The 25829-nt window shown below is 37.5% G+C and overlaps 1 protein-coding gene across 2 annotated transcripts in view; it reads left to right on the forward strand.

The window, feature by feature from the left end:
• KIAA0825 (KIAA0825 ortholog) overlaps window positions 1-25829 on the forward strand; it is a 401795-nt gene that overhangs the window by 78927 nt on the left and 297039 nt on the right. For both annotated transcript variants that reach the window (XM_055429383.2, XM_055429385.2), the window contains exons 5-9: window positions 7224-7385; window positions 18612-18706; window positions 21713-21934; window positions 23128-23393; window positions 24804-24954. In XM_055429383.2, coding sequence (XP_055285358.2) covers window positions 7224-7385; window positions 18612-18706; window positions 21713-21934; window positions 23128-23393; window positions 24804-24954 — 896 coding nt within the window. The remainder of the gene's footprint in view (window positions 1-7223; window positions 7386-18611; window positions 18707-21712; window positions 21935-23127; window positions 23394-24803; window positions 24955-25829) is intronic.

Below are 25829 nucleotides of genomic sequence, written 5' to 3' on the forward strand. Positions count from 1 at the left end.
TCACAATTCCATGTTAACTACTATGCAACCTCTTATGCTTCTTGTAGTGGTGCTAGAAATAGTAGCCTGCCAAGTAATAAAACGTGGAGGGGACGTCCCTGGTGGTCCAGTGGTTAAGACTTTGCCTTCCGAGGCAGGGGCTGTGGGTTCGATCCCTAGTTGGGAAACTAACCCATGCCTCATGGCTAAAAAAACCAAAACATCATATGAAAACCATAATGAATTCAATAAAGACTTAAAAAAAAATGTTTAAAAGAAAGATGGGGGAAGGAACAAACATAGGGAAAGAGCTAAAGAGACGGGGAGCCCAACCTCCAGCTTTGAAGAGTTTGACCATTTCCTGAATTCAGATTCAGTTAGCTTTTTGAGGCTCAGCTTTTCCCACAGTTCTTTCTTCATCCTCTCACCATGTAGAAGAGGGGTCCTGAAGGTTATGTGCAGGGTATCTCAGTGTCCACATATCCAGATGTTCACGTATCCCTTGGGTCTGGTTGCACTTTAACTCAACTTCAAAGTTATTTACTTCTTCCTGCTGGTCCTCCCTTGACTCAGTTTAAAGTTTTATTTTACCCTATCCGTTTTGGGTGGTACATATAGAAAGTTTGTCAAAAGAGATGAGATATTGAATTCAATTTTGAAAAGTAAGGTGGAAATATTCTTTGTCTCTGCCTCAAGTGCCTCCCTAGCCATATAGATGTGGGAAATACATAAAGTTATGAAAATAATGCCGTGGAAAGGGCAAGAGGGAACAGCTTTGATTTCTTCCTGGTGAGTGTGACAAAAAGCCACGCCTGCAGGTCCTCCGTGATTTCCATCTACTAACCAGGCTTCTGTAACAAAGAAGGGACATAGGGTCTGCATCCTGTTTCTTCCCCTGCTGTGTGGCTCCTTGGAAGCAGGTGCTCAGAGAGGCCCAAGGCTCCTCTGGCCGCTGGAACACTAGAGTGGTCTCTACAGCCTAGCCTACTCTCAGGAAGTGACTTGGGTCCTGGGAAGGTACTGCTTGTTATTTGTTCCTAAGCAGTCTCTGCTGACTCCTCATTGCAATAGTTGAAAAGTTCTCTTCACTGGAACAAATATCTTCCATTTGGATTATGTCATGAATTTCGTCCAGCAAAATGAGACTTTGAATAGCTTTTGTGTGTCGCCTCTTTTTTTTACATCGCTTGTCAAGAATACTTCCTCGCTGAAAATGGATCCATTTACAGTCAATAATAGGGTGGCTAGTGTTCGTTTTTCTTGGGAAAACGAAAATGTGCACCTTTTATCCTATTATACTGATCCACCAGCTTCAGATTATCTGATTGCGCCAGCTTCTCATTTTCTCCTGTATCTTAATGCTATCATTAACAAGAATTCTGTTGCTAATGGTTTTGGAAAATAATATGTGTACTTTCAGCTGCAACCCACATTTTTATGGTCTGTCTGATTTAGCTGGACTTTGATATTTATTCCAAAAGCTGCTTTGTTGCAGATCAAATGTGAGGAGCTTTAATGTCCTAGATTTATTTTCAGTGTCCTAATTTTTGCTACAAGATGATGGAGTTAATATTTTAACTATTAGTTACTGGGTGAAAAAAAGTATATAATTTATAGTATATATCCTCTGAGTGATATATCTATATGTGTGTCTGTGTGTGTGAAGTGAAGTGAAAAGAAATCGCTCAGTTGTGTCTGACTCTTTGCGACTCCATGGACTGTAGCCTACCAGTCTCCTCCGTCTGTGGGATTCTCCAGGCAAGAATACTGGAGTGGGTTGCCATTCCCTTCTCTAGGAGATCTTCCTGACCCAGGGATTGAACCCAGGTCTCCCACGTTATAGGCAGACACTTTACTGTCTGAGCCACCAGGGAAGTCCGTGTGTGAGTTTGTATGTATGTGTATATAAGTGGCTTTCCTGGTGGCTCAGTGGTAAAGAATCTGCCTGCAATGCAGGAGACTTGGGTTTGATCCCTGGGTCAGGAAGATCCCCAGGAGGAGGGCATGGCAACCCACTCCAATATTCTTGCCTAGAGAATCCCATGGACAGAGGAGCCTGGCAGGCTGCAGTCTATGGGGTCACACAGAGTCGAACACGACTGAATCGACTAAGCAGCAACAGCATGTGTATATAAATATAAATAGAAGAGAGAGATTTTCTATTTTTAAAAACAAAAAATCTATGAATATCTGTGAATTTTTTAATGATAGCGTATTTTCTAAAGTATAATTTTACTTTTTAAACAAAAAGAATGTGTCTTAGTCTGTTGTATCACTATGCTTTATAAAGTTTCCACTTCATCATTGTTTTTATATCCTTTTGCACACATTCTATTTTAGAAATAATTTTGAAATCTATTGAAAAAATACTGACAAGAATGTATATCAGTTCAGTTCAGTTCAGTCGCTCAATCGTATCCGACTCTTTGCGACCCCATGAATCAATACTGTAATTATTTGTCTGTTGACTTACGTATTTATTGTTTTGATGGGATTAAGTATGAAATCTTTTTGTTTTGTATTTTTCTTTGTTAGCTGTTTCTAGGGATTGCATATATATATTTTTTAACTAGTATATTTCAGTGTCTACTTTGTGCTGGATTCTTCAGATACTATAGTGAATAAACTGGACATAGTCTCTGAACTCAAGGAACTCATTTTACATTTCTGATGAATGTGCCTAAAGAATTCTAATTATTCTTTACGTATTTTTCGAGGGCAAGTTCTTCTTTTGTCCAGGGAAAATGTATAGATACATAATAATTCATTTACCTTAGCAATTCCTGACAGACATTCCATATTTCTTCCAGAAATGAAAAAAAATAATAAATTTTGTGACCTTGGAAAATGTGGAGCTTATTTTTAAGTCATTGATGTTTTATATATGTAAATATATGATTTTTATATATATAATAGCACCTCTTTAGTTGACTTGCTAAGACTAAAATCCAAGTTTTCTAATGCCTAGAGAGTGCTTTTCAACCACTAATGTTTTTAATTAGATCTCTCAGGTAGTAGTCTCAAACTTTTCTGTGCAGAAAACTCACCTGGGGCATTTGCTTAAAAGAGATCTGGAGATGACCTAGGAATTTGCACTTTTAATAAAACACAAGGTCCTGGACCACTGTGTCCTGTGACAGCCATGGATGGACTTCAGGTGGTCCTGTTCAGCCCTGAAGCTATGACTACATGATTTTTTTTTTTCTTTTCAGTAAGAGGGTCTAGGAGAATTTTGAAGACTTTCATTAGTTTCTCAGAAAAGCCTGAAAAATAACAAGATGCTATATGGCATCATCGACTCAATGGACGTGAGTTGGAGCAAAGTCTGGGAGATAGTGAAGGACAGGGAAGCCTAGTGTGCTGTAGTCCATGGGGTTGCAAAGAGGCAGCCACCACTGAGAACAGCAGCAGCAATTGGGAACAAGAATTTATGAGTGGAAAAAGCAGCAACAAAACCCCACAAGGAAAGGCCTAGAATGGGGGGAAACACTACAAAGCAGCTGTAGATACTCCAGTGGGATTGTAATCCGGACCCCAGAACAATGTCCCTTCAGCTGCTATTTGAGAAAATCTTAGCAGTTGAGTAACATGTTGGTGAACTGGTATTCAGTGGTCAAAAAAGCTTGAGAAACATTAAATCTTTAATATTTTTAATTTATCAGAGAACTGCATAGACTTTAGTATACTAATTTGCACTGTGAATAACTTATATATTTTTTTTTTGGCCATGCTGTGTGGCTTGTGAAATCTTAGTTCCCTTAGATCAGGGATTATTGAACTCAGGCGCCTAGCAGTTAAGAGAGCAGAATCCTAACCACTGTACTACCAGGGGACTCCTTGTGAATCACTTTAGAGAATACTTAGTATGTAGTAATTCCCGAATCTATGTGATCATAGAACCCTTTTTCAATGGTTATCTTTTGAGAAATGCCTTTAACAGAGGGAAAGACCCCAGTTGCTGAGTGCAGCACAGAAATAAGTAATTGTCTTCAAAACCTTGTCAGGAAGAAGAGTATAAAATGTGTCCTTAATATTCTAAATGATAGAATTCTATATTTTAGAAAAAAAGTATTAAAATATAGTTATTTTTATTTTTTACAAGAACTAATTTATTGTTAGTTGATAGTGAATTTAATAATGTCTTGCTCTAAAGTGGAAATTTAGTTTTTTTCTTTATACTTTCCTTAGGATTTAGGAGAAATTTGTATTTCCTAAGAATCGTAGAGCTCATTCTATAATAAAACAATAATCCTTATTTCGTATATTTTATAACTATAATTGGTGGCCAGCTAAACATAGTTGCCTGTGTGTAAACATTTATGTCCCAGATTTCTTGAAGTAAGACAGTTCTACAGTAATAAAACAGAAAAACCAAATAGGTAAAGACTAGATCAGCTTAAAGGGGTAAAGCAAACTCCTGGATTGATTGCATCCAAATAAGGTTTTATGGAGAGGTGATTTGGAAGAGAGGAACAAATTGAAACTTGAAAGAAAGAAAAGGAGATTAATTCAGTGAAGGCAAAAGCAGAAGGAACTCCTGCTAGGGAAAACCCCATCCTAGCGTGGTTAACAGAGAAACATAGATATACTTGGGCAGATAGAAATCATGAACTGAGGTGTAATGATTAAAACAGTGTTGTTAGGTATTGTGGGGAAGAATCAGCTTCAGCATCAGTCTTTCTAAAAAATATTCAAGATTGATTTCCTTTAGGATTGACTAGTTTGATCTCCTTGCAGTCCAAGGACTCTCAAGAGTCTTCTCCAACACCACAGTTCGAAAGCATCGATTCTTCAGTGCTCAGCATTCTTTATAGTTGTCTAAATCAGAAAACTAACAGTTATGCAATAAATACCATTAGGTTGTGGACCTTCTTCCGTTCAGTTCAGTCACTCAGTCGTGTCCGACTCTTTGAGACCCCATGGATGTAATTCTTTGGTGCTCAGCTTTCTTTATAGTCCAACTCTCACATCTATACATGACTACCGGAAAAACCATAGCTTTGACTAGATGGACCTTTGTTGGCGAAGTTATGTCTCTGTTTTTTAATAAGCTGTCTAGGTTGGTCGTAACTTTTCTTTCAAGGGGCAGGCGTCTTCTAATTTCATGGCTGCAGTCACCATCTGCAGTGATTTTATAGCACCCCAAAATAAAGCCTCTCACTGTTTTCATTGTTTCCCCATCTACTTGCCATGAAGTGATGGGACTGGGTGCTATAATCTTAGTTCTTTGAGTTTTAAGCTAACTTTTTCACTCTCATTCATTTTCATGAAGAGGCTCTTTAGTTTTTCTTCACTTTCTCCGTAAGTGTGATGTCATCTGCATATGAGAGGTTATTGATATTTCTTCTGGCAGTCTTGAATCCACCTTGTGCTTCATCCAGCCCAGCATTTCTCATGATGTACTGTGCATATACGTTAAATAAGCAGAGTGACAATGTACAGCCTTGACATACTCCTTTCCCGATTTGGAACCAATCTGTTGTTCCATGTCCAGTTCTAACTGTTGCTTCTTGACCTGCATACAGATTTCTCAGGAGGTCAGGTGGTCAGGAGGTCAGGAGGTCAGGAGGTCAGGTGGTCTGGTATTCCCATCTCTTTCAGAATTTTCCACAGTTTGTGGTGATCCACACAGTCAAAGGCTTTGGCATAGTCAATAAAGCAGAAGTAGATGTTTTTCTGAAACTCTTTTGCTTTTTCAATGATCCAACGGATGTTGGCAATTCGATCTCTGGTTCCTCTGCCTTTCCTAAATCCAGCTTGAACATCTGGAAGCTTACGGCGCACATACTGTTAAAGCTTGGCTTGGAGAATTTTGAGTATTAACTTTGCTAGCGTGTGAGATGAGTGCAATTGTGTGGTAGTTTGAACATTCTTTTACATTGCCTTTCTTTGGGATTGGAATGAAAACTGACCTTTTCCAGTCCTGTGGCCACTGCTGAGTTTTCCAAATTTGTTGGCATATTGAGTGCCGCACTTCACAGCATCATCTTTTAGGATTTGAAATAGCTCAACTGAAATTCCATCACCTCCACTAACTTTGTTCATAGTAATGCTTCCTAAGGCCCACTTGGCTTCCCAATCCAGGATGTCTGGCTCTAGGTGAATGATCATACCATCATGGTTATCTAGGTCATGAAGATCTTTTTTGTATAGTTCTTCTGTGTATTTTTGCCACCTCTTCTTAATATCTTCTGCTTCTGTTAAGTCCATACCATTTCTGTCCTTTTTTGTCCCCATCATTGCGTGAAATGTTCCCTTGGTATCTCTAATTTTCTTGAAGAGATCTCTAGTCTTTCCCATTCTATTGTTTTCCTCTATTTCTTTGCATTGATGTTAGGAAAGCTTTCTTATATCTACTTGCTGTTCTTTGAAACTGCGTTCAAATGGGTATTTCTTTCCTTTTCTCCTCTGCCTTTCGCCTCTCTTCTTTTTTCAGCTATTTGTAAGGCCTCCTCAGACAACCATTTTGCCTTTTTGCATTTCTTTTTTTTGGGGGGATGGTCTTGATCACTGCCTCCTGTACAGTGTCATGAACCTTCATCCATAGTTCTTCATGCACTCTGTCTGTTAGATCCAATCCCTTGAATCTATTTGTCACTTCCACTGTGTAACCATAAGGGATTTGATTTAGGTCATGCCTGAATGGTCTAGTGGCTTTCCCTACTTTCTTCAAAGGTCTTCCTACCTCAGATTTCACCAAATTACCCTAATAAAGCTCTTTATAATAAGATAAAATAAAATACTGGTCATGTATTGATTTCAGTTGTCATATCTTTTTAGACTCCTTTTGACTAGAACATTTCCTAGCCTTTGTGTTTCCTAACATGACACTTTTGAGGAATACATCAGTTTTTTGGTAGAAAGTCTCTCAGTTTAGTTTGTCTTACACTTCCTGGTGACTAGATTCAAATTATGCCATACCTCAAAAAAAAAAAAAAGAAAAAGAGAATTATATAAGATGATTTTACAACAGCAAATCACATTTCCTGTTAATAACTCTGCATCATTTAACATAATTACTTAATTGCCATGTTTGCATCAAACAATGCACTTATCTCTAGCTTCCCAGCAGGGGAGGGGGAATGATTCTCCTAGGAGATTTTATCTGTATCTACTAAAGAACAAACTTGATTTAATCATTAAGGATCTTGTTAATTTTGATGGCTTAAGGAGTCATGGATTGTTCTAATATTGAATGAGAAAAACGTAACATGTTCAATAGTACTGATGTACTCTTTTTACAGTTACTCCTGAATACCCACAGGAAGGAAGAAACTTTTTCCTCTCCTTAGATGAACTCAAGTTCTTATCACAGCTAGTAAAATCATTTTTGAAGCTGGAAAAAAATGTCCAGGAGTTGTTTGAAGAAATGTTCTTATGGCTCAGGATACCCAGGAATACTTCAGGTAAAATGCTCTTCTGCACATCTATAATTCTATCTGGTTTTGCCTCCTAATTGAATCTATACCATTACCTGAAAAAAAGAATATATGTGGTAGAATTTAAAATAAATATTAAGTATAAAGCACACTGTGAAATTACATTTTTATCCTTTCTATGTTATCAGTGGATTAAGAAATTCATTGAATAGTTTGAATTAAATCATTGTAAGTAAATCTGGGATCATTATCTTTAGCTAAAATTAGATCAACATTTTTTTAAAACTCAAAGAAACACAACCTGGCCTATGGAAAGAACAAGCACTCTGGATGATCTAGTGGCACCTTTTTTTGTTGCTAGCAGCCTGATGACCTTGAGCAAAATATTAGTTTCCTTAGACCACCATTTTCTCATCTTTAAAATGATAGTATAGGACTAAATCAAGTTTCTTTTTATTTTCTTTCAGAATTTGGTACTTTAGATTCCAGTATACTATGTAGAATTTTGAGAATTTAATGATTTAATGAATGTAAAATATTTAAGAGAATGTCTAGCATATCATAAGCAGTAAATGTGAGTTGTTACCATTGTAATTATAATTATACAATAAGTTGTTTTTAGTTAGTCTTAGCAAAATTCTTTTTAAGAAAACTCTGCTATGTGTGTTCGAATACTGTTTCTAACATTAGAGGTAGAATTCAGAGGCACAGTGGGTTAAGATATATTTTCTGTTTTCATATCTATATTTATAAAGATTTTCATCTATATCAGAGTGAGTTATCCAAAGTTCTATTTTACATAATGCACCATGTTATGTTAAGGAGAATAAATGTAAATAGTGGCTGCATTTGCAAAACAAAGTGAGGAAAACAAGTGATTAACAATTAATCTACAAATTGCAAAACTAACTTCCAAACCTGATTTCTTAGTGAAGAATTACATTTAGTTTAATGTATTTACCTTTGTATTTCTTTGTTTACCTAGCCTAGGGAGATAACGTTAGAAAAGTTATAGAACTGGAGTTTATATTAAGCATAGCTTACTGGCCTTCTATGTTTCAGGTTAAGCTTAAATAGCACTATTAAATCATAAAATAAATAATGTAGATCATTTTTTTTTCCAAATTTGGTTGTAGTTTGAAAAAAAATAAATGTAGAATATAGATTTCTGAATCTGACAAAAATCAAATGTGAATAATAAAAACATAGAACAGATATGAAAATTAAAAGTCAGAATGAAAGGTTAGATTTATTAGGAGGTATTGTGAGCCCTAAGGATCTAGAGGAGTCTTAGATCTAGAGGATCTAAGGGGATCTTCTCAGTGGAACTGAGCAGATCAAAGAGAGAATAGAGAAATATGATGTTCTGATTTTTAATTGACATGAAGTGCCACGAGCAGTTGACACTTGGTGTTGGCACGCATCCATCAAGCCTGGCTAGATTTGGCATCTCTCACCCACATCTCGTGTAGACCTTTTCTGAGGTATGGATTAAGAAACAGGGTGAATTCCAAAGTATCTGAATCCCTATCCATTTTGATTCATCTTATATTAGTCCTAGGCAAGGCCCTTGAAATAACTCAGTTGTGAGAACTTTATTTTTCTTAAGGGAAGCATAAATTCAAACCTAAAATTGTGTAAGAGAGGTCTTGTAGAGATATAAAACATAAATAGCCAAGAATTGAAGCAAAGATTTGACATATACCGATTTCAGGAAAAAGGAACATAAGAAAAAGCTGGTTCAACAGCACTAGATTGAGATCAAGCAATGTTGAGACTTGCAAATGCTGTACATGAGAGCAATAATTAGGTTCATTGAATAAAATTAACAGAGAAAATATATAATTGTGCCACAATATACTGAGTGAGTGAAAGTTTCCCAGTCGTGTCCAGCTCTTTGTGACCCCATGGACTGTAGCCCGCCAGGCTCCTCTGTCCATGGGATTCTCCAGGCAAGAAAACTGGAGTGAGTTGCCATGCCCTCCTCCAGGGGATTTGCCTGACCCCGGGTTCAAACCTGTATCTCCTGCATTGCAGGCAGATTCCTTACCGTCTGAGCCACCAGGGAAGTCTTACCCCAAATTTGTCATCACCTAAACAGTGTGGCAAATAAAAGAAACTTCAGTATCATATTAATAATACTTATTATAGAAAGATATTTGTGGGTTATCAAACATAGTACGTGGAAGGAAATTTGAAGAACGACTATAAGAAATGTCTAAGTATTAGAACATCTCCTTGTGAAATATGTGTTCTTCATTCATATATTTTTGTAACAAAGCCAAGATTTAATCTGGCATAACTTCATGTAAATGACTTCCTGAAAAGAATGATCTTGAGGGAAGTCTTTAAGAAAAAATTTAAATCTTTTATTCAGTGTAGCCACATTTAAGAAGCCTTCTTATCAAAAGGCTTCTCAAATCTCAAAGGAAACGATTTTTGAACAATTGAAAAAACCAGATGAATCTTAGGTTATCCTGATAGTTAATGTTTTGCTTAGAAAACTTGTGTGGGAGAGAAGGTGGTTCAGATCAAGTCATTTGGTTTTTGTGTATTTGTTTTGATTGGAGCATATTTTGCTAATAGAGATCTTGGAAGGAGTTGCGTACTTTGTCTATGTAACCAAATCAATATGATGAAAAATAAGGTTTTTTTTATCCCTTGTCCAGATGTTTTAAAAATATCCAGGTGTTTAACATCACACAGAGAAAATATAAAGATGATTAACCAAATGTTTTACTCTTTTACTTTGATGTTTACTACTATATTGTATATTTAGCCAAATTGGTAGTGCTTTTAGGAATTTGAATTTGACAGGATAGATTTTTGTAGAGACACAAGACATATTTTCTGAGAAAGGAAGGATATTTAGTTATGATATTTGCTTGCTTTTGTTTGGTCATGATTCGATGGTTTTCTCTTTTGGTCATTTCAGAAAAATGATATGACATTATTTGACTGCTGTGGTATCTTACTGTATTTCTTTTAGGTCATCTTATCTTATGGCATGGCCTCAGGTTTAATTTATGGAGCGCTTCTAATACTCCTTCAGAATAAAGCTGTTCTTCGGGCAGTTCCTCAAATTTTCCAAAGGTGGCATCTGAGATTTATCTAATCCAGGAGGTTTCTTGGCCCTCATTTTTCCTTTAGCCCCAGCAATGACAAAGAGCAATGGCTGCTTCAATTGGATGTAAGAAGAACACTTAGGGTTTGTCTCAGAAGAATCAAAGATTTCAGATCTTCTGAAAGATTGTTTGTACTCTTAGGGGGTCTTAAGAGGGGTCAAATGGCTTCTAAGAGTTCCTCAGCTAGATGGTTACGGGCTTGTATTAGGGAGGCGTATGTAGTTAAGGTAAAGAGGCTCCTAGGGTTTGTAAAGCTCATTACACTAGGACTTTAGCTGTTTCTTGGGCAGAGAGGTCGAAGGCTTCCACATTGGAAATTTGCAAGGTGGCCACCTGGGCTTCTCTTCATACTTTTCATAGTATTATCTCTTGGATGTAGTCTCTTCTACAGATTCAGCTTTTGGTGGGAGGTTGCTTGTGAGCCAGAAAAGAACAGTGAAGAAAAGAAAGACTTGTAGTTCCCACTCAGAGCTGCCAACAAGGCAAGTTGCTTTGTAGTGCACACAATGGGAGCCTATGAAGACCAATTTGGGTGTGAAAGTGGATGTCACAGAGAAGTACTGCCAACCTCTACTCTCTATGAAAGAAAGCAGCAGTGTGGAAGCTAACCAGAAGTGTAAAATGAACCACAGCGAACTCCGTAGGGAGAGGCTGTTCTGCAGCTGGCATCCCTGTGACCCTCTGCACTCTACTGAGGGCCTTAATCTGGGCATGCTCTTAAAGAAACCACTGTTGATTGCATGCAAATAACTACGCTTTAAAGCGATGAGCCAAAAAAGGAGTACCTTTTCTAGACAATGTTAATAAGTGTATAGCATGTCCAATATTAATTTTAGATAGGTGAAATAATTTGTTAAATGTTCAAAGAGTTCATAACATTTGATAGTGTCAAATTTTGAAATTGACCAAACAAAAATAAAAATGCCACGATCTGTTTAAATCATGAGATATCCTACTGGTCTAGATTCAGTGTTACTAATCCTGCCTTAAAATAATCCTTTTGGCTTCTCTGTATAAGATTAAATTTTTAAAAATCTTTTTAATTGAGGGGGGGAAATTATGCTATATAGGTTATCATAATTGCTCAATAATTCTTTTTCTATCTTACTATAGAATTGCTCACCAGCCAAAGAAGTCTTGGGAAGCTTATCTTATTTTTTAATTCATTTTGAAAATAGGCAGATGGTTTTTGTAAACATCAAAGCCCATTACTTTGAGTGAATAAACATAGTGTATTTGGAAATGAAATGATAAATACAAGATAATCAAAGTTTTTCGTATTTTAAACTATATCTACACAATGACAAATAGTTATTTCCAAGAATAGATCTGCAAAACTTGTACTTTGAATTAATGTTATTTTTCCAGGGTAAATATATTTTACATCAGTTGTTTTTATGATCTATCTGTAGAAAAGTAAAGTAACATTACGAATCCAAGTGTTACCTCTTCATGTCATTGGCAACTTGATCTTTATTAATTTTTCTTTTTTAAAAAATATTTTTTGAATAATAGTCCTGGCATACAGTAAAATTTTTAAACAAGTTAAAAGAATGTATGGTTAAAGTGAACTCTTTTTCCAACTGACTTGAAAAATAACACAGATCTTGTCATACTCTACAGAGATCCTTTTTTATTAACACTTATGCAGAAATACCTCATACTCAGAAAAACAGCTGAATAGTTTTCTATTGCTCTTTGTACCACAATCACCTACACATTGTTTTTTTCCTCTTCGTTTTGCTTCCACAAACAATGATGTGGCAAATTTCTTTGAACTATGTCTTATGTGTCCTCATGTATATCTGGACAGTAATTTTCTAAAATGTAATTGCCAAGTAAAAAGCAATGATCATAGAGAGGATGAAAAAACAAGACATAAATTGAGAAAAATCTTTGCAAAATACACTTCTGATAAAGGTCATGTATCCAAAATATACAAAGAACTCTTAAAATTCAACAGGATAACAAAAAACTCAGTTTAAAAATGAGCAAAAGATCTGGAGAGCTCACCAAAGAAGATACACAGATGGCAAATAAGCATATGAAAAGATGCTCAGTGTCGTATGTCATCAGAGAAATGCAAATTGAAACAATGAGATACCATTATGCTCCGACTAGAGTGGACAAAACCCAGAACTCTAACACCAGCAAATTCTAGCAAGGATGTGAAGCAACAGGAACTCTCATTCATTGCTAATAGGAATGTAAAACAGTATATTCTGGATGGTATTGTTGTATCTTATAAAGCTAAACATTGTCTTACACGATCTAGTAATCACACCCCTAGGTATTGATGCAAATGAGTTGAAAAATTACGTCCACACATAAACCAGCACATAAATGTTTTAACAGTTTTATTCTTCATTGCCCCAAATTGGAAGCAGCTAAGTTGTCCTTCAGTAGATCAATGGATAAAATGTGGTACGTCAATACATTGGAATATTATTCGGTGATTTTTTTTTTTTTAAAAAGAGGTATCAAGCAACACAGAAACATGGAGAACTTAAATGCAACCTAAATGTATGTTGCTAAGTAAAAGGAGCCAATCTGAAGAGACTACGTACTATACACTTCCAACTATAAGACAACGTGGTAAGCATAAGTATCTGTTCTGTTCTGTTCAGTCGCTCAGTCGTGTCCGACTCTTTGCGACCCCGTGGACTGTAGCCTACCAGGCTTCTCCGTCCATGGGATTCTCCAGGCAAGAATACTGGAGTGGGTTACCATTTCCTTCTCCAGGGGATCTTCCCGACCCAGGGATCGAACCCGGGTCTCCCACATTGGTGGCAGACGCTTTAACCTCTGAGCCACCAGGGAAGCCATAAGAGACAGTAAAAGATCAGTGGTTGCTGGGGAGAATACAGAGGAGAGGTATTATCGGTGGAGCACAGGTGATTTTCAGAGCAGTGAAATTAATATGTGTGATACTAATGGTGGATGCCTTTGTTGTGCCTTTGGCACAACACAAAAAAATGAACCCTTCTGATGCTGGGAAAGGTTAGGGGCGGGAGGAGAAGGGGACGACAGAGAATGAGATGGCTGGATGGCATCACCGACTCTGTGGACATGAGTTTGAGTGAACTCCAGGATTTGGTGATGGACAGGGAGCCCTGGCATGCTGTGATTCATGGGGTCGCAGAGAGTCGGACATGACTGAGCGACTGAACTGAACTGAACTGAATGTAAATTACGGGCAAACTTAAAAAATTATTTAGCTAATAATAATCTATCAGTGTTGGTTCATTGAAAAAGCAAGAGAGTTCCAGAAAAACATCTGCTTCTGCTTTATTGACTATGCCAAAGACGTTGTTGACTGGGTGGATCACAATAAACTGTGGAAAATTCTGAAAGAGATGGGAACACCAGACCACCTGACCTGCCTCCTGAGAAATCTGTCTGCAGGTCAGGAAGCTACAGTTAGAACTGGACATGGAACAACAGACTGGTTCCAAATAGGAAAAGGAGTACGTCAAGGCTGTATATTGTCACCCTGCTTATTTAACTTATACGCAGAGTACATCATGAGGAACGCTGGACTCGACGAAGCACAAGCTGGAATCAAGATTGCCGGGAGAAATATCAAGAACCTCAGATATGCAGATGACACCACCCTTATGGCAGAAAGTGAAGAGGAACTAAAGAGCCGCTTGAGGAATGTGAAAGAGGAGAGTGAAAAGGTCGGCTTGAAGGTCAGCATTCAGGAAACAAAGATCATGGCATCTGGTCCCATCACTTCATGGGAAATAGATGGGGAAACTGTAGAAACAGTGGCTGACTTTATTTTTCTGGGCTCCAAGATTGCTGTAGATGGTGATTGCAGCCATGAAATTAAAAGACGCTTACTCCTTGGAAGGAAAGTTATGACCAGCCTAGACAGCATATTAAAAAGCAGAGACATTACTTGCCAACACAGGTCCGTCTAGTCAAGGCTATGGTTTTTCCCGTGGTCATGTATGGATGTGAGAGTTGGACTATAAAGAAAGCTGAGCGCCGAAGAATTGATGGTTTTGAACTGTGGTGCTGGAGAAGACTCTTGAGAGTCCCTTGGACTGCAAGGAGATCCATCCAGTCCATCTTAAAGGAGATCAGTCCCGGGTGTTCATTGGAGGGACTGATGTTGAAGCTGAAACTCCAGTATTTTGGCCACCTGATGTGAAGAGCTGACTCATTTGAAAAGACCATGATGCTGGGAGGGATTGGGGGCAGGAGAAGAAGGGGATGACAGAGGATGAGATGGCTGGCTGGCATCACCAACTCAATGGACATGGGTTTGGGTGGACTCCAGGAGTTGGTGGTGGACAGGGAGGCCTGGCGTGCTGCAGCTTATGGGGTCGTGAAGAATTGGACACGACTGAGCGACTGAACTGAACTGAACTGATTGGTTCATCAGTTGTAACAAATATCCCTCCCCAAATTAAGATGTCAACAGTAGGGGAAACTGAGGGCAGAGCGAGAGGAAGTATATGGGAACCTTGCACTTTCTGCTCAAATTTTCTAGAAAACTAAAACTGCTCAAAAAGCTATAGTCTATTAATTTTTTTTTTTTAAGTATGGCATTGAGATAGAATTCTGAGCCAGTTTGTCATACCTATTTCAACTAACGGTATTTTTGTTACATAGAATTGTTTTACAGCCTCTCTGTCCTTCTGAAAAGTCTCTACCTTGTATCTTTTGAAAGAAAATTCCATATTTTCTTTAATAACCTTATAGTTTCATTTTTCTTCTTTTAAAAATCTGCTTAATCTGAATTTTATTTCAGCATTGAAACTGATCCTTATTAATGACACTATCTTCTGCAAAAAATGTAATAAAACGCAAGCCACAGAGAAAGCATTTGAGGTTAAATGGTATAAAACTGATCTAAAACCTCATCTATGTTGTGATGTGTGTTGAGAAATGAAGCAGGATTCCTCAACTGCAGTCCATGGCCCCTCAAGGACCATGAATGTGTTTTACAAGAGGACCTGGGAATCTCCAATAGCATGTGTGAGTGTGTGTGCATGCACACAGTCATATTGTGCATTTTGGGTGAAGTGTTCTGTCACTTTAATCAAGTTCTCAGAAGTGTTCACAAATCCAAAATGATTTAGAAACACTAGAGTTGAGGGAAACTTTTCCTCAGAATAAACTGACAACATTTCTCAAAAGGATGTTATCAACTACCAGATGGAATATTTACCTCTTAAGAGAATGTTTCTGTGAATTGTATTACTTAGGAATCATTCATAATTAAGCTTATAAAACCATAGTTAGAAAAACCAAACAAAAAACCCCACATATTTTCTTCATGACTATATTTGTCAGGAGGAGCCCTACTGATAAGAAGCACTGATATTTGGAAATTCGTTTGACCTGGACATAAGAAGAAAGTGCCTCTTAAGATGATTAAAATAAAAGAAAAATTAATCATGGTGTACCATTCATCATCATATATCAAGTCTCAGTGAAACCAGAAGATAATTGCTAAGTCATTTCATATCAAATTCAACTATAATTGATAGAATCGTAATAGAAAATGGAAATATTTCTTTTGGGCATATTTATTCATTACATTTTGGTATATTTTTCTTCCTGTGGAAAGAATTTTTTAATTCTAAAAAATAAAAGTTGAGGAAGTATCTTCATTTTTTTTAGTTTCCATTTTAGAAGCCAGAGATCATGTCTTGTCTGTCTCAGTGTGTTTTTCCAATGAATTACTGATAAATTCGTTAAGAGTATAACTTTTCTTGATAGTCTGGTGTTTATCCACATGCTTTTGTTCTCTTGTTTCCAAATAAGAAATACTAATGTGTTAAGGAAGACCACCAGCTTTTAAAGCACTGCTTTGGAATTTAGCGTTTTAAATGAACAAGGAAATTACTATTTAGTTTGTACTCAATTTATCCTACATTATTAACATGAAAATGAATTAATTATAAAAGGATATGGTTTTTACAGATTATATATACATACATTTACATCAAGTATGAATATAAATAGCATATAAATTCCATCAGGTTGTATGTATAGAAAAGGACTCCATATTTTGATTCTGTCATTCTCATAATGGAGATATCACCCTACATGTTTTGGACTATGTTCTTTGTATCTTGATGAGTATGTATGTGTGTGTGTTCTGTGGATAGAGCTTTTCTACATAATTAGTAATTTTAAGCAAAATGGCTGTCTGAGGAGGCCTTACAAATAGCTGTGAAAAGAAGAAAAGCAAAAAGCAAAGGAGAAAAGGAAAGATATAAGCATCTGAATGCAGAGTTCCAAAGAATAGCAAGGAGAGATAAGAAAGCCTTCCTCAGCGATCAATGCAAATAAATAGAGGAAAATAACAGAATAGGAAAAACAAGAGATCTCTTCAAGAAAGTTAGAGATACTAAGGGAACATTTCATGCAAAGATGGGCTCGATAAAGGACAGAAATGGTATGGACCTAACAGAAGCAGAAGATATTAAGAAGAGGTGGCAAGAATACACAGAGGAACTGTACAAAAAAGATCTTCATGACCAAGATAATCATGATGGCATGATCACTGACCTAGAGCCAGACATCTTGGAATGTGAAGTCAAGTGGGCTTTAGAAAGCATTACTATGAACAAAGCTAGTGGAGGTGATGGAATTCCAGTTGAGCTATTTCAAATCCTGAAAGATGATGCTGTGAAAGTGCTGTACTCAATATGCCAGCAAATGTGGAAAACTCAGCAGTGGCCACAGGACTGGAAAAGGTCAGTCTTCATTCCAATCCCAAAGAAAGGCAATGCCAAAGAACACTCAAACTACCGCACAATTGCACTCATCTCACACGCTAGGAAAGTCATGCTCAAAATTCTCCAAGCCAGGCTTCAGCAATATGTGAACCGTGAACTCCCAGATGTTCAAGCAGGTTTTAGAAAAGTCAGAGGCACCAGAGATCAAATAGCCAACATCCGCTGGATCATGGAGAAAGCAAGAGAGTTCCAGAAAAACATCTATTTCTGCTTCATTGACTATGCCAAAGCCTTTGACTGTGTGGATCACAACAAACTGTGGAAAATTCTGAAGGAGATGGGAATACCAGACCACCTGACCTGCGTCTTGAGAAACCTGTATGCAGGTCAGGAAGCTGTAGTTAGAACTGGACATGGACCAACAGACTGGTTCCAAATAGGAAAAGGAGTACGTCAAGGTTGTGTACTGTCACCCTGCTTATTTAACTTATATGCAGAGTACATCATGAGGAACGCCGGGCTGGAAGAAGCACAAGCTGGAATCAAGACTGCCGGGAGAAATATCAATAACCTCAGATATGCAGATGACACCACCCTTTTGGCAGAAAGTGAAGAGGAACTCAAAAGCCTCTTGATGAAAGTGAAAGAGGAGAGTGAAAAGGTTGGCTTGAAGCTCAACATTCAGAAAACAAAGATCATGGCATCCGGTCCCATCACTTCATGGGAAATAGATGGGGAAACAGTGGAGACAGTGTCAGACTTTATTTTTTGGGGCTCCAAATCACTGTGGATGCTGATTGCAGCCATGAAATTAAAAGACACTTACTCCTTGGAAGGAAAGTTATGACCAACCTGGATAGCATATTAAAAAGCAGAGACATTACTTTACCAACAAAAGTCCGTCTAGTCAAGGCTATGGTTTTTCCCGTGGTCATGTGTGGATATGAGAGTTGAACTGTGAAGAAAGCTGATCGCGGAAGAATTGATGCTTTTGAACTGTGGTGCTGGAGAAGACTCTTGAGAATCTCTTGGACTGCAAGGAGATCCAACCAGTCCATTCTAAAGGAGATCAGTCCTGGGTGTTCATTGGAAGGACTGATGCTGAAGCTGAAACTCCAATACTTTGGACACCTCATGCGACGAGTTGACTCACTGGACAAGACTCTGATGCTGGGAGGGATTGGGGGCGGGAGGAGAAGGGGACGACAGAGAATGAGATGGCTGGATGGCATCACCAACTCGATGGACATGAGTTTGAGTGAACTCCGGGAGTTGGTAATGGACAGGGAGGCCTGGCGTGCTGTGATTCATGGGGTCACAAAGAGTTGGACACGACTGAGCAACTGAACTGAACTGAACCTACTGATCACAATGGTTTGTATTTCTTAACATATGTTTGTGTATTTGTTTCCTTTTCTATTGCATAGGAACTTTGGAGACATCCAATAGAGAAGTTGTAATAGAGAAACCTACAACAAATGAGACCAGTATTACTTCAGAGCAACTGCTACCATTAACAGAGGTAAGTGAAGAAAAATGAGCGGTGGTTTTTTATTCATATGCAATAACGTTCTCATTTTCCTGTGACTCCATTATGAATCAGAACATCTTGATTTTTACCCTTTGCCACTGAAAAAAATATTGGCTTACACATTTTGATGAAAATTGAATTTAGTGGGAACACTGCTCTGTTGCACAGTGTGTTCCATGGAAGCAGTAGGAAACTGGTGGTGAGGAGATCTTTGTTCTCATCCCAACTCAGGGACTACACCTTGAGAATTTGGACTGTAGACAATTGTTGGAAAGTGCCAAATTGGTAATTGAAAGGGGAAGGAGCGAGGAGAGAGTAGTTTGAACTGGCCTATTATTTTAGTGTGCTCCACAGGTCCCTGTTTTTTCTCAGACCCATCACCACTCTTCCTCTAATCCCTTCTGTATTTTAGAGAAAAACGTCCTCTGGGCATTCTTGCTTTCTGCACCTGGGAAGGTTTGGCCAATGAAAAGCACTGATGGGAGACTGGAGGTTAGATATAGAGCAAATCAGGGGATATCTTGTGCTTACTCTGGGTTGGGGAGCGTCTCCAAGAGTAGCTGCGACTCCGACTCCTCCTCCGTGCTTCTCCCCACATACAGTCCCCTGGTCTGGTCCACAGGGCAGGTCGGCCTCTTTCACTCATTGTGACGTTGTGGGATCTTTAGTAGCAGTGTGTAGAATCTTCTACTGGTGATGTGCAAACTTTTAGTTGCATCATGTGGGATCTAGTTCCCTTACCAGGGATCGAACCTGGGCTCCCTGCGTTGGGAGCATAGAGTCTTAGCCACTGGACCACCAGGGAAGTCCCTTTACATCGTGTTTTAATAAAAAATCAGAGTAGATATTAAGAAATTAGCATTAGGTAATAGAAGAAAGGGGCTTCCTTGGTAGCTCAGACGGCAAAGCGTCTGCCTACAGTGCAGGAAACCCGGGTTCAATCCCTGGGTCGGGAAGATCCCCTGGAGAAGGAAATGGCAACCCACTCCAGTATTCATGCCTGGAAAATCCCATGGACCGAAGATCCTGGTGGGCTACGGTCCATGGGGTCTAAAGAGTCAGAGGCGACTGAGCGACTTAACTCACTTCCCTTCACAACAGAAGGAAGGGATTCGATGGGGAGCTCCTTGACACATAGAACAGAAAACCATATTATTTCCTCTTCTTTCTTGGATCAGCTAGGTTCTGCATTCTAACTGGAATGTCCATGATTCCAAACATCAAATGGGAAGAGTAGAAGTAAGCCAATGATGTCTTATGTAAATAAATAGACTCTAGAAGGAGATTTGAGTAGTAAATGTTTTCAGTTTTATTTTTAAGAGCAGCTATTAATGTTCCTGCTTTTCCATATTTTGAAAAGATACCTTCAAAGGTATTAAAATCACATATAAATGACCATGAAGAAAGGTAATCATTATGGCACACACACCAACCACGAAGTCACTGTGACCATGGCAATTAATGGCAATTTTCCCCATAACATATTTCCTTGAGTGCATGAATGAATGATTTTAATGAACATTCCCTGGTGGGGGAACAAAAAAGCAGAGTTTTATTGTTGTTAATTTTTATGAAGGTAGGTTCCTTTTCATATTTCTATCATAAACATGTCTCAAGAAAATACCTATATGACATAGGACTACACGCATGGCACTTGCAAAGTTTCACTTAGGAGAAAAGAAACTATATGAGCTGAGTAGATTCAATGGTTGATTCATTTTATGTAATAAAAAGATGAGAGGTATATCTTTAATCAGGCCCTATGATGCTAAAGGTCCAAATAAACTTTAGAAAGGATGTGAGAATTACATCTTAATTATAGGCTTAATGAGAAGGAGAGCCACTTTTTCTGATTAGGAAGTTATGGAATCATAGAAGTTTAGCTCTAGAAGATAAATCACCTTTATTTGTTCTGCATATACAAAAAGCATTAGATTAATGCTTAGTGAGAATTTTGTATACAAGAAAATTAAGCTAATGATCATAATCTCAGCAATTTTAGACTGAAAGGAACTATAGAAATCACTCAATTCAGCTCTTTTATTTTTCCAACAAAAAACTTGAGATCCAGAAAAATAAGTAATTCAGTTAGAAATATCAAGCCTAGAGTCTTCTGAAGTTGGGGGTAGGTAAATTATTGCTGTTAGCAAGATCACACTAAAGAAGGAAAAGTTTTTTACTAAGCATAGATTCAGCCTACTATCCATAATGTATTTACGCTTTAGAGAATATTAGAGTACTTAAGGGAAATATCCATTTGTAAATATATTGCCACTCGAGCCAAAGACCAAAAGAAAAACAAAAATAACAATGGCCTCCACTCCAGCCTTTCCCACTGCCCACATACAGAGGAATGCAAATTATTTTAATTCCTCGTTTTCTGGAACAAAAGTAGTGATGCTTACCACTTTGTGGGTGGAGAAACAAAATAAAACTCTATAGCAGTAAAAATCTAGAAACATGCAGTGGTATATTTTCTCCAAGAAATTTATTTCTTATTGCTATTTTTTTGGCTTGTCTGGATTTCTGACAGTGAAAAAGAACTAAAAGATTGAATATTAAATGCTGTCTTATGTCGCAGTACTTGTTAACAATAAACTATAAAAAAGACTATAAAAATCTAATTTAGACTTTATTAAATATATTGAATTTAAAGGTTGCTTTACGTGATAAATAGTAAGTGGAACTTTCAGCTCTCATAAAGATGGTTTTATTGAACTATATTTAAGAGATTAAATTTTGAAAAAAAAGTTTTTGATTAAATCTACTGATGAATTAAATTGAAATGTCAGTATATTACTGTGTATAAAGAATGCACGTGTTTTGTATATTGCTTTATTCACTGGGTAATATTTTTAGGTTATAAGAATGGCTTTTACAGTTTATCAAAGAGTACCTATATTCAACATGCTGAATGAAAGTAATGCTTTTATATCTATAACCCTGGAAACACTTGTTGTTAAGATGAATATAACTGAATATAAATTTATATTTCAGGCTACTTTATTAGATTTTGGCTGGAGAAGTGCATTTAAAAAAGTATCTGTTCCCATGGCACATTGTATAACAACAGCCATTGAAGAATTTTCTGCAAAGATTCTCCAACAGGAGCAGAATGAAAGGTCTGTGAGCTGTGCTTTGAACCTTGTAAATGTCCTGCAAGTTTGGCAAGACAGCTGTGTGGCTCCTGAAGCAGCCCAACCAAAGAAAATTGCAAAGGCAAGTGTTGACTGAAATCCTTTCAAATTAGATTGGCATGTGAGATTTTTCTTCATATAAACCATTGCAAAGGGAACCAACAGAAAAATGATGGGATCTCTTGGGAAACCCTCGGCACTTGACCCAGTACTGTGTTTTCCTAGTATCTGGACCACTGTGCTAACAGAAAAGAACTTAAACCTGCTGCCAACTTTTTGCTCCATGAATCTGAAGCAACTAAAGAGAGGGCCTCTGTGACTTCCTGGGGACCCGGGAAACAGCCTGTTTGTGTGACACCTTTGAATGACCATCCCCCAGGAGAAATTTAGGAGGTTGAAGGAGTTGTTGTCTTTCATTGGTTTGGGCAACCTTTAAATCTTGACTTACATCTTAGTAAACATTCCATTAGCATCAGTCTTACATCTATGTTTTGAGAGTCACAGAATATACTGAAAAGATAGGAAATAGTTATGGAAATGGAGAAATATAGTTATTCAATATTAAGTCTACAGTGGGGTCAGCAACCCGTCATTGAAATGGTTTTGAAAGAGAGTTTTCAAGAGTGACCTTAATCCCCCACTGCCACCTGAAGCTCCAGTACATGCCCCAGAAACACTGTTGGCCTCTCTGGAGGAGGCAAGTGAGCCTTTTCATCCATCCATCCATCATACCTCCTTTGCCATTAAGGAGGAGTAAATTTGTAATAACTAGTTAAGTTGTTGACTCTATCAATAAGAAAATGCTACATAAGATTGTTTCTGATGCTCTTAGATTATTTAAGTTAAACTGATACAGCTTCATTTATATGTGGTGATTAATTAAAAAAAACACTTTTATGACAGTTTAGCAAAAAAAATAAAACAAACCCAGGAGTAAGTCAAAAATAATGTAATCATGGATACATACTTTCTGAGTTCAATTAACTACAAAAAAAAAGTATTGTCATGGAAAGCTATTTCATGAGTTTTTCATAATGTCTCTCTGGCAAGCATAAGGTTTGAAGTTTATATATAGAGAAGTATCATTTTGGTATTTCTTTATTTGATATAAAACATTTAACTTTCTACCACTGAGACATCGATTATTATAAAGTTGTGTCATTATATTTATGTTTGATGCCAAATTCATTATTTTGGAATTTAGTCTCCCTGTACATAAATTACATGGTACTGTCAGAATACAAATAACTCAGTGCTACATTTATTTCTCCCTAGTTTTGTTCTGACATCATGGAAAAACTTGACATAATGCTTCCACTGGCTCTGGCACGCAGAGATGATTCTTTTCAGGAAATTAGAGCAAACTTTGTGGAGGCCTGTTGTAAAGTGGCAACAGCTGTCCTGGCCAGACTGCAAGAGAGAAGCAAGGAGTTTCCCTCCAAAGCACCCTTGAAAAACCTGCACACGCTGCTCTCCACGGCTTTGTATGTCTTCCAGCATTTTATGCAATATGATCATGTGATGAAAGAAAATGCTAAGAAGTGAGTGTCATTTACACTAAGTTGATGGCCATGCTTGCAGTATCATCTAATCTTTGGGTATCGCAGAAGTGGAATCTTGAAAATGGTACTTGAGGAGAAGAAAATAATAATTAACATGGGGAATTATTTTCATTTGTCTTGATTAGGAAATGTCAAAAAGGTAGAGCATGGGTTGTATTAAACCAGATACACAGATAGCAAGAAAGATAGGTATTCCCTCTGAAGGCCCACTGGGATGACCTTTGCCTTTCCCAGACTCTCTAGTCTGGAGGAACTATTTTCAGCATGCTGTTATGACGTGACCAAGCAAAGCCTTTCCATTCCACAAGGCCCATTGTACAGATTACACTGAAAAGGAAAAATAAACTTGTCCTGTCACACAAAACAATATTTGTGGAAAATGCCCTTCTCTTTGGTTCCTAGACTAACTAGACATTAGGAGCTGGCCTAGAGAGGAGATGCATTTCTGACTATTCTTGTGACCAACGTAAACATATCTCAGAATGCCCATTTCATAGACGCTGCCCCTCATGTGTGAAAAGGAAGAACTGACAGTCTCAATTCTCATGTAATTGTGGTCCAAAAAGACCAAATGTTTTCTGGCTACAGAACAGAAATGACCAGATATATAATCACATGGTCAATCTGGCTTCTCTTGTACTCTCTAGAAGACGGCACGGCCCTTTGCAAAGGGAACGTGTGGACTGGACACTCCAGCGTGAGCCCAAGAATCTAGTCTGTATTCCTTATTCAGCCTTTGCAGTCCCTTTCTAGTAATGAGAGGAAGCACAAGAGAGTGTACTAAAAATAGCTGGAGATAAAAGTAAATTTGGCTTGATGTAGGATATAACTATGATATTTCTTTAATTTCCTTAAGTAGTCAAATGTTGTGATTCATACTTGAATTTATAAACAAAATGTGCCAGCAATCCCTTTATTTCTGTAGAATATTGTAAAACAGTTTATGAGATAATTGACAGCTACAAAATTACAATTTTTCAAATAAAAAGACTGTGTTTGTGGGACGTGTGAGGCTTTATAAAAGTTGGTTCTGACAAATGCATGTTGTTCTCTGTAATGACGATAACCTAATGCCTAAATAATGCACTAATCTCTAATAATAGGCTTACAAAGAATACTTTGATTTTTGAATGATGTATTGACAATGCAGTTTGTCTCAAGTTGAAGCGCATATTTGCGGAACAGCAGATGTACGTTTTCAAAGGACTTGCAAAACAAAGACCAGCTTTTTTTTTTTTTTTGGAAAGTGAATGTGGGTGCAGACTTCAGCATTAGGAGGAAATGAATGATTGATATCTAATAATCAAAACCATTTGTAGTACTGGAGATTGTTACCTCCTACTGCACAGGCCTTAAATCTCTGTCTCTTTGATCATTCCCTCTGAACAGACCCATATTCCTGGTGCCTATCCAACGATACCAGGAATTCATCAACAGTCTGCAGTTTCAGGTTACGGACTACTGCGTCAGAGTTTGTGCTACAAGCATTTTACAGGACGCTGAGAGCCACCATTGGGATGACTGCAAAGCTTTTTATGAGGTGTGAAGTTACGTTTACTATCCCTCCTTTTTACACAAATATGTTTTACTGCCTACCTGCTTTCTGGCTAATTAGAAACATGAGCTTGGCATTACTAACACACGAAGGCTGTTAGGATAATATTTTTTAAATATTGAATTTATACTTGGAAAAACACTGTTCTTAAAAACCTGAAATAATTAGAACACTCCTTCTGCTTAAAAGTAAAAATAACTTAATTTGAGCTGCAGTGTTTCCGTGCTATATAATAAGTTGGAATGTAATGGGATACAAGTAAAATCCAAGGAGAAAACAATGCCACAATATAATACAACCTTCTATTGTTTTCAAAGGGACCAGTAAGAGGTATCCTTGTACTTTTTTCTTGTTATATGTTTCCATCTGTGTTTGATAAAGATTTTTTATTAAACAGCTTTATTCTTTTTATACTTGTTTTCTCTTCTTATTGTGTGTTCTTATGAGTGTGCTTTAAGACCCATCTGATCATTTATAGCTTACCTCTTTTCATTTAACCCATGTTTTGAAATCCCAAATTTCTACTGAATTAAAGCCTAATGATTCCTAGTGCCACGAAAACCTGGATCAATTAAAATTATTCATCATCAGGCTTCATTAGTTCCCCTTCTTCTGAATCCCATTGATTACACACAAACCACAGTATTTGAAATCCCTTGAAGTGGATTTGAGACCAGGGTGAAACATTTATAATATCTTAATCAAGATAATCAACATTTTCAAAATGTCATCAGACAAGCCCACTTTCCGTAGTTTTTCCAGTGTATGCCTTCCTCCAGATTGAAGCTTGTGATTTTGTTTCTTGATTGTCCTGCTAACTGTAGAGTATTGAGAAAAACAGAGTGGAGCTTTATTCAGTG

The sequence above is a fragment of the Moschus berezovskii genome, chromosome 8 (genome assembly GCF_049115385.1).
Source record: "Moschus berezovskii isolate FMDL1 chromosome 8, NW_MosBer_1.0, whole genome shotgun sequence".
Taxonomy (NCBI): Eukaryota; Metazoa; Chordata; class Mammalia; order Artiodactyla; family Moschidae; genus Moschus; species Moschus berezovskii.